A 13,834-nucleotide genomic window follows, 5' to 3' on the forward strand; every position below is an offset into this window, starting at 1 on the left:
GGGGAATTACAGAGGAGGGGCCGGCAATAATTGTAGGTTTATGGCAAACAGCATCCTAAAACTAGATGGAGGACTTAGCAGGAGCAGCAGGTTGAGCAAGACCGGGAAGAGAAACTGGCGACGAGGAGCTGGTAGCTCCGGGGAAGGTCAGGAAAGGTGATTAGGGACAAACGCAAACTGAACGAAGGGCAGCAAGAAGCGAGGAGCGCTCCACGGCGTGAAATACCGCGAGAACGCAAAGCCAATAAGAAAAGCCCTCCAGCTGTAAGCTAAAGTCCCGCCCTCCGTCCCGCCCCCTACGCCTCGGGCCCCGCCCCTCGCGTCCGCGCCGTTTTCGGCCCTCAATAAAATTCCGGCGGTTCAGCGTTTGCGGCGGACAATATGGCGGCGTCCATGCTGGCCTCTTTGCTGCGGACCGTTCGTCAGGTCAGGCCCGCGCCCTTAGTCCCACGCCTAGCCCTCTCCACTGAACTCCCAAACCCACGGGTCCCCTGCTACTCTGGCACCTGGAGCGGCCAGTGCCGACCCCTCCCAGGGGAGGTCAGATGTAAATTTGATGTTCGTAAGCCTATAACTGACAGGCATTGGAAGCTGCAGATTGCCGCCCATTTACAAGTGAGTGCAGGTGGAGAAGAGAAGGGGTCGGTGTATCGAAGCCCCAGGGACTCCAGCGTTAAGCGAGGAGAGCCGGACATAGGAGACTTGACCGGAGTTGAGCAAGGGAGAGGGAAAGCCCTGAGTGTGTGGTGGCCCGGAAGCGGGCGACGGCAGCGTTTCAGGGAGCAGGGGGTGGTCTGCTCTGTGCTCAGTTGACAGGCCAGTTAAAGGGCCGAGAATTGGCTATTGGTTTTCAGCAGCGTGTTGTTGGAGTCTTCGTCATAGCAGTTTCAGCGGCGCGGTGGGGGCCAAAGCGTTCGAGGGAGACGAGGAAAGAAACTGAGGACTCTGAGTATAGACCTTTGTTTTGAAGTTTTGCTACAAGGGGAGCAGAAAAATGGGTTGGTAGCTGCTGGAAGGAGAGGGTGTTTGGGGGACGCCTGGGTGGCTCAGTTGGTTAAGCAGCTGCCTTCGGCTCAGGTCATGATCCCAGCGTCGTGGGATCGAGTCCCGCATCGGGCTCCTTGCTCCGCAGGGAGCCTGCTTCTCCCTCTGACTCTGCCTTCCACTCTGTCTGCCTGTGCTCGCTCTCGCTCGCTCTCTCTCTGACAATAAATAAATAAAATCTTAAAAAAAAAAAAAAGTAAGTTAAAAAAAAAAGAGTGGGTGTTTTGTGTCCTTGTTTTTTCACGCGACAGAAGTAACTTTCTGTGTTAACGGGAAGATCTTGTAGCGAGGGAAAAACTTAAGAGCGAAGAATTGTGCAGTTGTACTTTTGAGTAGGTAAAGGTGATGGGTCACCTATTCCATTGTTTAGTCTTAGGAATATGGACAGTTCATCGTCTGTGGTAGTGTTATCCAATAGAAATATAATCCCAACTGCATTATGTAATTTAAAATATTCTAGGGTTACCTGGATGGCTCAGTTGGTTAAGCGTCTGCTTTGGGCTGGGTCATGATCCCAGGGTCCTGGGATAGGGTTCCACGTTGGGCTCCCTGATCAGAAGGCAGTCTGCTTGTCCCCCTCCCTCTGCCCCAGTTTGTGCTCTTTCTAGTTCTTTCTCAGATTAAATCTTTAAAAAAGATAAAGTATTCTAATACCCCTGTTAAAAAAGTAAAAAGAAACATGGAATTAATTTTAATTAAATATTTGAAGCCTGCATTTCCAAAATATTAACTTCAATATATAATCTGTGATGACGACTTATGAGAAATTTGCATTCTATTTTCATACTAGGTCTTCAGAATCCAGTTTGAATTTTGTTTACAGCACATCTCAGTTTGGATGCCACATTTTCCACCATTAAAATGGAAAATGTCCTACAAAAATAATAAAGTGGTTTAATATTTACAGCTGCTTCAGTTTAAATTTTTAATGAATTAAAATGAAATAACCTTAGGAATTACATTCCCCGGTTGCACTAGTTACATTTCAAGTGTTCATTAGCAATATGCAGTTAGCTATATTATGCTGCTAACTATATTAGACTGGATATTTAATAACAGGAGAGAATGTACAATATGTGATCACAGATACTAGGAAGGGGGTAGTTGTAATGGGTGTTTATGGAAATTCTTTCCCAGTTGCTTCTAATTTTATAATTAAAGAGAAGTCAGTGGAGTGTGAGGGTGTGAAGTAGGTGTTAGGGATTTAAGAGAAGAGGAAATGGTGAAATAGGAGCAGACAGGAAAACTAGTGACAAGAATTAGAGCAAGTACAGTAATGTAACAGAGGGACCAGGGAGTGGAGATTGGATGGAACACCATAATATGCTTATGCACGTGGAATTCAGGCTGGGTAAGGGGGAGACAGGAAATCAAAAGCCGAGTGTGAAAAGGTGGTAGGATCGATGAATTAAAAACCTAACAAGGGTTGTTGTTGGGGTGTTTGAAGATCAAGCCAGAAAGAAGTGATAGAGAATGAGGGGCACCTGAGTGGCTCAGTGGGTTAAGCCTCTGCGTTCCGCTCAGGTCATGATCTCAGAGCCCACATTGGGCTCTCTCTCAGCAGGGAGCCTGCTTCCCCCTCTCTCTGCCTGCTTCTCTGCCTACTTGTGGTCTCTCTCTGTCAAATAAATAAAATCTTTAAAAAAAAAAGTGATAGAAAATGAGACATACAACACTGAGATAACAAAGCTTGCACTCACTGGTAATAAAAGACCTAGGGCATGGAAGGGAGTACAGAAAATCACTGGAGGGGGAGGGGTTCAAGGAACAGAGAGATCAGGAGATAATTCATGTATATTGAGATCACCAGGAATTAGGACAAGAATATTGGAAAGTGACAGTGTGCCAGGATCTAGATTCTGTGAAAAATGAAAGGGAGGGTCTGTGGTAGACAAGGGCAGGAGTGAGGGGTGGTGGGAGGGAGAGTCAAAGCTTCCTTTCAGGAAGGAAGGTTTGGGAGCTGCCCTGAAGACCAAGAAATACACTTCCCACACCTCCATTCCCAGTCATGGGAAAAGAAAAAAAAAAAAACGGAGGAAGCCATCAGGAGGGATTCAGGATTCAGCTAGCGGAAAAATCTGAAGATTTTAGAGGAGGATTAAGAAGACTGTATGACTGTAGGGCATATGTTGAAGAGGGCCCCCAAAAGCATTTTGGGAGGTAAAGACAGGTGGGGGGGGCAGAAATAGGATGTGTACAGAGCAGAATGCAATCTTAATGTATATAGCACTGTTAGAAACTGATAAAATATTGACTGTATAAATGTAGGCAAGAGACAGAACATTCACAGAAGAAATATTGTAATAAAGCAGTAAATGCTTTAAGAGTATATATTTCTCCTCTAGTCAGAAAAAAATAGTTACGCAAAAAATGAAAGATGTTATAAAATAAATAGAAGCCTGTTAGATGATAGAGAAGAAGTTGATTAGGGATAACTTGGATAAGGATCGAAGGGAAATGTTTAATTTTGTTTCCTAAGTCTCCTTGACTTTCATTTTCATACGTAAAAGTGCACCTTCGGTTGCCGATCAACACAGATTGTTTCTTGCAGCCAGAATGTTCTCTCCTGTTCTTATGAATCTTATGTCACTCATTTTCTTGTTTGCTTTGAACTAACCATCTTCTGTCCCTTCCCCTGCCCCTAGCTGTATCAAAATCCTGACAGTCTCTTCAAAACTTTGCTGAAGCCCTCTGTAACGTGACATTCGTTTCCAGCCCCAGAGACCATGTTACTCATTTGACTCAGTCCTGTGACAGATCATTATTGAAATTCCATTTGTGCTTGTCTTATTTCCAAGGGTGATTGTAGAATTGTCTTCCCCCATGAGGCTTTTAGCATTGAATGTGTTCAGTTTCTCTTTTTCAGTTTATCTCTTATTAATAGATTGAAAAAAATGTTGGCATTCTTGTAATCTCATTTCCATAGCTGAAACATTTTTTCAAGATTTCATTATTTTAGAAAGAGAGTGAGTGAGAGAGGTGGGGAGGGGTAGAGGGAAACAGAATCCCAAGCATACCCCCCACACTGAGCAGAGAGCCCCGTCTCACCACCCTGAGATCAAACCTGAGCCCAAACCAAGGATTGGATGCTTAACCAACTGTGCCATGCAGGTTTCCCTCTGTAGCTGAAATTTAATTAATTAACATGTAATGTGTGCTCTGGTTTGGGAGAGACTTGAGTTTTAGTGGCCTATACAGTCTGTGCCTTTACTATATTGAGAAACAAAACCGAGCTGTGTGTATTTGAAGATCTAATTGGCTTTATTAAATGATTCTGGAATGAGGAACCATCCCATCTAGAAAATGGAGGGGAACTCTCAGAAACTGTACAAAATGAAGGTTTTTATAGGAAAGAAGTAGGGCAGGAGAGTTATTAGCAAAAGAAAAGGATTGTTCCAGGGCGCCTGGGTGGCTCAGTGGGTTAAGGCCTCTGCCTTGGCTCAGGTCATGATCCCAGAGTCCTGGGATGGAGCCCCGCATAGGGCTCTCTGCTCAGCAGGGAACCTGCTTCCTCCTCTCTCTCTCTGCCTGCCTCCCTGCCTACTTGTGGTCCTTGTGTGTCAAATAAATAAATAAATAAATAAATAGAATCTTTTAAAAAAAAAAAAAAAGGATTGTTCCAGGCAAGGTCACTCTCCCTTAGGGGGATGAGCAGTGGGTCTTATTATGCTGGTTACGCCCTCTTCTTTGGGTGATGAAGGGCCCTTGTGGCACTTACTGGTCCCATCAGAAAATTCCTGACTGACCAGTTAAGATTATTCTTGTTGGGGAAGTTCAAATTGTGAATGGACTTGGCCTAAGTAATGCTATTTTGGGCTTTTGGTTTTCTGTTTTAATTAATTGTCCTTTTGGTCAGACTCAAAGCTTAACAGAAATGTGATCAGAATTGAAGGCATTAGCACCACTCAGTCACCTCAAGTTCTAGCAGTTTTTATTATTCCTTTGTGTGGTATCCATAGGTCCTCACATTTTGGCTTACCCTCTGGAGTATTCACAGGTCATGGCTTCAGGTTCAGTTTTTTAAGTTGGTCATTTTCTTTGTTCCTTAGATGTTTCAAGTCTCTTTTTTTAATTATTAAAAATTTTTTAAAAGTAATCTCTGTGACCAGTGTGGGGCTTAGACTCATAACCCCAAGATCAAGAGTCACACGCTGTACTGAGCCAAGCAGGCACCCCCAGATGTTTCAAGTCTTAGATCATTTGCTTAGTGGTTAGCAGCTGTGAACATGCATTTAAAACTTCTGAGAGAATACAGGGCACCAGGGAAGTTATTATGATTAATATAAGCAAGATAATTCCCAGTATATGGAGTGTGCTATAGAGCTATAGTCCCCAAGACCCAAGCTAATAAAAGATAAATCAAAGAAGGACCCCATGGAAGGAGAGCTTTTTAAGCCATGTGACTTGTTACTGTGATTTATGTAATTGAGTTTCCATTTTCTCAGAAGTGTTAACCCAGGCACAGCAGGTGTTGGCCATAAGGACAGACACCTTGCTCAGATAAAAGATAATTAAGAGCTATTTTCTTATCAACAGCTTTGGCTAGAGAGTCTAAGGATCTTTGTTGGGCTGCTATTGTTTAGCAACAGATGTTGCAACGATTTTAAGAATTAAGGAGCCATTCTTGATCATTTATGTTTATCCCCAACCAGAGAAATACAGACCTGTCAAAAGGAATAAATCCCGAGTCATGAAAGCCTCCTGGTAGGTCCTTTCTAACAATGTGAATTCAGGGGAATCGACCAATAAGATGTCTTATTTTGCTTGTGGAAAGTTAAGAGCACAGCTAGATTTTCTCCTCGCCTGAAATAAAAGGGTTACCCCCTCTTAGCAAGGGCCTGAGGATGTTAATCTTTCCAGGGAGTGCGGATTAAAGGACAAGAAAAGGTGAATGGGTTTTATGTTTATAGCATGGAGTCTTGATCTGTCATCTTGGGTGAAAGTAGTCTACCTCAGTGTCAGTTACTTCTCTTCCTTGCCAGTTTGACTTATAGGTCTGCAGCATCTGTGGACCAGGTGTCAGGTCAAGTGTTTTTTTTAGCTTGCGTACTCAAGGCTTAATACCTGTTAGTTTTGCAGCAGCTCTTGGTAAGGTCTTTTCCAGTGGGGCTCAAGAGCTGTTCTTCTCTGGTGATGTTTCCAAAATGCCCAGACCTCAGGCTCCAGACCATAACCAATAGGATCCTTTGAACTGGGGTTGAGTGAAAGCTTTATTTACCTGTTGATGATAGGGTTTATCTTAAGGTACTAAAGATTTACAGTAGCTAGTCATATTAGCATGAGACTACAAGAGATCAGCAGAATATCATATACTGATAGAATCCCAAAAGGTTTGCAAGGTTTTTGTTAATGTTTGTATGATTTACCCAGCGAAGTGGGTGCTGTGGTCTCTGGAGATCATGGAAAATATACTCCAGGTGGGAAACACAGTTCCTAACTATTTCTTTGCTGTTGTGGGGACATCATCCTTGCAGCAGGGGGGAAAGCTTCAGCCCATTCAGAAAACACACAAATAAGAACAAGAAGGTATTGATCACCTGTGCTAAGTGGCAGTTAAGTGAAGTCCAGCTGCAGGTGCCTGAAGGGTCCCCAAGAAGGTCTGAAGCCTCTGGGAGCACAAACCATTTTTCCAGGATTATGGCCCAAACAGATGAGACATTGCTGGTAGACTGTTTTTGAAGGCAGATGCTTAACTGGCTGAGCTACCCAGGCTCTCCTATTTGGTCACTTGAGAGAGAGAGAGAGATTGATTGATTGAATGGGGGAGGCAGAGGGAGAGAGACCATCTTAAGCAGACTCCCTGCTGAGCACGAATCCCACACAGGGCTCAATCTCAGGACCCTGAGATCATAACCTGAACTGAAATCAAGAGTCTGATGCTTAACCAGCTGAACCACCCAAGCGCTCTGGTACCAATTTTTGATATTAAAGCTTTTTTTTTTTTTTTAAGTGGGCCTAATCGGGCCCAGCATTGGGCATGGAGCCCAGTGTGAGGCTTGAACTCAGGACTCTGATGTCCAGACCTGAGCTGATACCAAGAGTTGGATGCTTACCCAGCTGAGCCACCAAGGCTTTCCTCTTTTTCCTTTTCTTCCCACCCCCCACCTTTTTTTAAAGAAGCTCTGTACCTAATGGCTTGAACTCAGTACTCTGAGATCAAGAGTCACATACTCTACAGACTGAGCCAGCCAGATGCCCCTTAAAACTTTTTTTTCCCAAGATTTCATTTATTTAGGGGTGATTAGGTGGCTCAGTCAATTGAGGATCCTTTAAAAAAAAAAAATGTGTTTATTTTAGAGAGAGAGGATGTGAGCACAGAGGGGAGGGGCAGAGGGAGAGGGAGAAAGAGTCTTAAGCAGACTCCAGGCTGAGCAAGCAGCCTAGCATAGGACTTGATCTTACAACCCTGAGATCACAACCTGAACCAAACCAAGGGTCAGATGCTCAACTAATTGTCCCACCCAATCACCCCAAAACTCATTTTTAAAAATAAATGCCTTGTGGGGCACCTGGGTGGCTCAGTGGGTTAAAGCCTCTGCCTTCGGCTTGAGTCATGATCCCAGCGTCCTGGGATTGAGCCCCGCATCGGGCTCTCTGCTCATCGGGGAGCCTGCTTCCCTTCCCCCCCTCTCTCTGCCTGCCTCTCTGTCTACTTGTGATCTCTTTCCATCAAATAAATAAATCTTTAAGAAAATAAATAAGTAAAATAAAATAAAATAAAATTCCTTGTAATCTTAACCAGCTTGACCACATATTCCTTTTTAAAATTCCTTTTTAAAGATTCCTTTTCCACAAAACTTCTGTAACTCTTTTTTCCCCCTACATTTCATTTTTGTCCTGTGTATCTTTAAACAACCAGCCTAATTTTAGGACAAAATTAATTTTTTCCCTTTAACAAAAAATTCATCTCTATTTCTCACTTTTTTTTTTTTTAACTGAAAACATCGTACCTTCTTGGCATATGGAGATGTTTCCCTTATTTTTAGTAGCTTTAATTACATATATGCAAATTTTTAACTTTAGAAACTTTAATTTGTAGTGGAAACTAAGAAGTAAGTGTGAATGGTCTGTTAACCAGCATTCCTTAAATCTGTGAAATTATGCATACATTTCATTTTATGTAGAAGCACACATATGCCTTTTAAAATTTTTTCACGGGGGCGCCTGGGTGGCTCAGTGGGTTAAACCTCTGCCTTCGGCTCAGGTCATGATCTCAGGGTCCTGGGATCGAGCCCCGCATCGGGCTCTCTGCTCAGCGGGGAGCCTGCTTCCTCCTCTCTCTCTGCCTGCCTCTCTGCCTGCTTGTGATCTCTCTCTGTCAAATAAATAAATAAAATCTTTAAAAAAATAAAAATAAATATAAAAAAAATTAAAAATAAAATAAAATAAAATAAAATTTTTTCACGTACCATTAACACATCTAAGTATCTTTTCGAGTCTCTGTAATAAGAATCCAAAAGTAGATGAACCTATGTTTAGTAATTAATGTTTTAGTATTTTGTCTTATTTGGAAATGACCTAGATATTTAATGAATTTAACTCATCATTTAAGCAAAACTTAAGGTTTCAAGTACCAAAAAGATTTGGGGACACTATTTTAAAAAGGTGCCTAAAACTTTGTATTTATTTAATCTATTTGTTAAATAAGTTTAGATTATTTACCAGAACGTTATAGGACTTGATACCTTGAAAGGCTTGTTTAAGTTAGTTTTCATTTCAAGTATTTTTTTCATATCCCATGAAATTGAAAAACATTTAGGTTTCTCTCTTAGAGTTTTAGAATACCCAAATTTTACAAGCACTTGCCTTCAAACCAACTAAATAGAGCTCTTTTACAAATTAATTTTAGCAGTACCGTGTGAAAGTAGAGAAAATATCTCCTACAACATGTATAGACACACAGACAAGATATAATAAACATTTATAGCATTTGTTTTTACTAATATTTGTGGAGAGGACATATAGGTCTGATTTCCAAATACCTCCCTGTATGGAGGAGCAGGGGAAGGGAGAGATGAAAAACTTTTCCCTAAAGTTTTGTATTTGCTCTTAGGTCCTGGAGAAGATAAGCGTAGAAAATTTACGGAGAAGGTATCTAAATTTTCTTCAAGGTAGAGATTTGGAGTCTGTTATTAGAAATGCTAGAGCCTGGGCCTAAGAATAGCCCTTTTAGCAGTTTGTATTCTAAAAGGACCTCTTTCATGGGGCACCTGGAGGGCTCTGTCAGTTACGCATCAGACTCTTGATTTTGGCTTAGGTCATGATCTGTGGGTGGTGAGATCAAGCCCTATGTTGTGGGGCTCTGCACTCAGCAGGAAGTTGGCTTGGGATTCTCTCTCAAATAAATAAATAGATCTTTTAAAAAAAGAAAAAAAAAAGATAAAAGGGCCGTTTTCAGGGGTGCTTGGTTGGCTCAAGTCAGTAAAGCATGTGACTCTTGATCTTGAGGGTCATTAGTTCAAGCCCCAGATTGGGCATGGAGTCTTCTTTAAAAAAAAAAAAAAAAAGGAAAAGAGCATTTTTTCCCTCACTTTTTTCCCTTCAGTCTCAGGTAATTGTGGGCTGTGCTTAACATTTGAGAGATGTGATAAGATTTAATCATTTCAAGGAACAGAGAATGAAAAAAAATTACAATTTTTTGTAGTGAAACTAAGAAATAAGTGTGAATGGTCTGTTAACCACAAAATGGTCTGTTAACCACAAAAAAATTATAATTTTTTTCCAGGACATTCCAATTTAAAATTTACCTTTTTTCTTAAGAGGACAATTTTGTTTCAATATCTTGATCATTTATAATATGTTCATTTTGAGAGGAATAGGCGAGCTTTGGGCACTGGTAAAGATATGTAGATGTTAACTTTTTCTCAAGTTTCATTTCTGGTTTTGTAGAGATTTGTAAGACAGATTTGTAAGATAGTTTTTAATTCTGTAAAGAACTAGAATATAGCCTGAATATCAAGGAACTGGCCCACCTTTTTTTTTTTTCTTTTAATTTTTAAATTTTTTTATAAACATATAATGTATTATTAGCCCCAGGGATACAGGTTTGTGAATCGCCAGGTTTACACATTTCACAGTACTCACCATAGCACATACCCTCCCCAATGTCCATAACCCCACTACCCTCTCCGGCCCCCCTCCCTCGGCCCACCTTTTTAACTAGATTTGTTTCTTCATATTAGGGAGATTTTTAACTAAAATGAGAACCAAAAGATTTCTGTCTTTGGAAAATCTGTATTAAATAAAGCCATTCAGCTTTATTTCTGAGAGACTTTATTTCTGGTTATACAATTGAACCTTGGCATCTGTTAACCTTATGTTAGTATAAAGTATTAGCTTTATACCTTAAAAAGTTTGCTGCTTTTTAGGGGACATGAATTCTTTGTTGGGAGAAGAGGTGTCTGAACTATATCTACAAAGATCATTGCATGAAAATGAGTGAAGCTGGCAGGGGTTGGTTACAGTAAACTAAACCCTATAGTTTGTTCCCAGTGAGTCTGCTAATTTCGCTTTCTGGCTTTTGGCATTTACAGGAATAGCCTGTATACTTTGAACCTTGAGATTAGGCTGGAGTGCTCTCTGTAAATTATGGAGGGAAGGGGAAGCTAAAACAGGCAGATGGAGTGGATTTTAAGGAGCAGAATTTTCATTAGATGTGGACATTTACTTAAGTCTGATTTTGTTTTATCTTACTAGAGGGATCCCTACAACCAGCCATTATATTAATAAGGCAATTGAGAGCTCTTTCTAAAGACTGTTTTTTTCCAAATAGAACCAATTTAAAGGACCCATCCTCCAGCCGTTGACAAGTAGGATCTCATTCATTTTAATATTGACTCATACCAATGAGCCTTTTCATGGCTTACACAAAGACAAGAGGCATCCGGAGGGCGAAGACCTCATTGCACAGGTGATAAGAATGACTTGTGTACACGGTGTCCAGTCTCCCACAAACATGAATCGTGAATCGCCTTTAGTCATAACTGCCTATTCTGTGATACCAGGCAAGTAGTCTGGAATGGGATTTTCTAGCACTAACAAGCAACATAGGTTGAGATGACAAAGGCCTCTTACGGGCTGGGACCTCTTAAGACAAACTCGTCTGAGAGCCGACACTGCCCGACAAAGAGAGCACAGCTTGTAATTGTGTGTCTGGGATCCCAAGTCTGTTCAGCTGGCCATGAGTGTGCACCCCAGTACTTGCCCCCTCCAGATGGGGAAGACCACAGAGACCACAAAGCCGAGCTATTAGAACAGAACAAGAAGAAAGGAAACCCCTTACCCAGTGTTGGTCTGTGCTGGTGTTTGTGTGCACATTAACCGCGGTAGCTAAGCCTTGGGTCTCTTGGAGCTGGTCTTGGAAGGGGGCGGGGGGGGTGCTTCAGGGTTGGGAACTGTGTTGTCTTACGTAGTATCTCATTGCATGGAAGTTTCTCGAGGTTGGCTGGTGACCTACTGTCAGTCTAACCCTTTCCTTGACCAACTTACCCCTAACACAGGCGTCTTTGAGTTAGATGGCAAGTGCTCTTCATGCTCACACACTTGACCTGTGCCCACCAATTTTTTGTGGCTTTTTGGTCTTCAAGATCCCCGTTAGCTGTACCCTTAGGTACACAAACCAAGATAAACAAACATGTACCTCACCCCACCAGCACTAATGAAAACCTGTCACTGCAGACTGGCCAACAGAAGAGCATGTGCCCCCATCTACTACTACTACATGTGCTACTGTGGTGCACTAAATGAGAGACTCTGGGAAGACTGCAGACAGGAAATGGGAAAAGAACTAAACCAGTAAACCCCAGTTAAGTGGGGAATGCAGACTGGAACTGGGGAAGGGATTCCAATGTGGGATTGCAGAATAAATCAAGCGAGAAGAACAGGCACTCTGTTACAATCCCTGTCGGTTTAAATGGACCCATTAACCCCAGACTGGAAAGCCAGTTAGAACAGTATCTCGAATGTAAGTGGTACAAAGCTGAAACCTAGGGGCTCTTAGCAGTGGCCCTTGGAAATGGTAAGAAGAACCAAACTCAAAAACGTTCACGGGATGCCGTGCCTGTGTTTCTCAGTGTCCCCGAATGCCATGAGAAATTCAATTCATAGCCCAGTGCTACAGCCACATCTGTTAAAAAAACAAGATTTAACCAAGTATATTTGGAGATCCAGTTGGCTTTATTAAATGATTCAAGATCCGGAAGCAGCAAGTAGAAGGGAGCTCTAAGGATGCATACAAAATGGGAAGTTCTTTTTGTTTTTGTTTTTTTAATAGGAAGGAGGGTGGGGCAAGAAAATCATTAGCTTAAAAAAAAGGGTTGTTTTCAGTCAAGGTCCCTTTCCAGGAGGTCTCACACGAAAGGCCTCCTCTTCCTTTGGGGGATTAGCCTAGTGGCACAAATTGGCACCCTTCAGAAAATTCCTGACTAATCAGTTAAGACTTTTTCTGGGGGAGGTTGAAACTGCGAGTAGATTAGGTATTAAGGTATCTTGTTTGAGGTCCCAGCCTGAGTGATGCCATTTTGGGCCTGTGGTTTTCTTTTTTACCAAGTAAACACAACTGTGGGAAACATACTGTCTTATTACTAGACATTTTGTGCTAAGAAATATTAGGCCAGTGATAATTTCAAAATACCCTTTACTCCAGCAAGTCTGCTTCCAAGAATGTTCCTAGCTGATCTGTAGGAATGCATGTGAAATAATTTATGTAGGAGGTTACTCAGTGCAGCATTGTTTGTAATGATAAATGGTGAGGTATGATCTACGTGTCTGCCAGGGGGACCCAGATTAAATAAATGATGCATCTGTGAGGAGGAAAAAATCATTTCCTTCTATTCTCCTAAGTTCCCGCTGGGGCCCCTGTAGCAAAAGACATGAATAGGAAAAAAACATACAAATGTGTAAATTTTACAGGATACTTGAGCCTTTATAAGGAAGTGATAACCAAAGGGTTAAACCTGAGTATTTATGCTAGATCTGGTGAAGTGGGAAATTGTGGGGAAATGTGATAAGAGGAGTATGAGCTAAGTGTGGTAAACTCCGGGAACAGCAAGGCCTGTTCTTTCGGATTTCTTTTGGTGTCCCTCCATCTTCAATGACGAGGTTGCCCATCACCTGCCCTAACCCCTATCAGGAATAGGGAGGGCACCTGTCATCTGAGGGTCTTAACACGTGCTTCAGGGGGAGGTCAGAAAATCTTTCCTGCACCTGCTCTTTCTCACATACCTTGTGCTTCATGTTGTTAATAAGGTCAAGGTACCAAATTTGAGCCACCACACGTATTTTACAGGCCCTGGACCTTGTCAAGTCTACTGTATGGACAGTGGAATATGCAAACCTAAAGAAAATGGAGAAACTTTAACATATGGATATGAAAGAACTCCAAAATATATTGTTAAATGAGGAAAAAGGGGGAGGAGGGCATGAATTATGGGAGAGGGAGTATGTATGTGTATTTGTACAGACAAAGATCTATGGAAGGATACACAGGATCTAGTAATGGTGGATACCTTTGGAGGTAGAGGGGTGGTCATTAAGCAGGAAAGGGAGGAGGTGGGAAGGAATCTATACTTTTTTAAATTCTTTTTTGGTTTTTGAACCATATAACTATTAGCCTAAGTAAAGGTCAAACAGAATTATATTTAAAAATCTAAGAAAATTTTTCACTCTCTAACACACCTTATTGACATTATTAGTTACCACCATTTTGGATTAATGTACATTTGTAGAAGTTATTTGAATTAAGTCTATTAGTTTAAGCTATTAAGCTATTAAAGTGATCCAAAATTATTAG

General features: G+C 41.7%; 1 protein-coding gene across 1 annotated transcript in view; it reads left to right on the forward strand.

Moving 5' to 3' along the window:
• Positions 1-302: 302 nt before the first annotated feature.
• MRPS14 (mitochondrial ribosomal protein S14) overlaps positions 303-13,834 on the forward strand; it is a 28,429-nt gene continuing 14,897 nt past the window's right edge. Inside the window, exon 1 of the mRNA XM_032317436.1 lies at positions 303-426. Coding sequence (XP_032173327.1) covers positions 382-426 — 45 coding nt within the window. The 5' untranslated portion in view covers positions 303-381. The remainder of the gene's footprint in view (positions 427-13,834) is intronic.

The sequence above is a fragment of the Mustela erminea genome, chromosome 17 (genome assembly GCF_009829155.1).
Source record: "Mustela erminea isolate mMusErm1 chromosome 17, mMusErm1.Pri, whole genome shotgun sequence".
In the NCBI taxonomy this organism is placed as follows: Eukaryota; Metazoa; Chordata; class Mammalia; order Carnivora; family Mustelidae; genus Mustela; species Mustela erminea.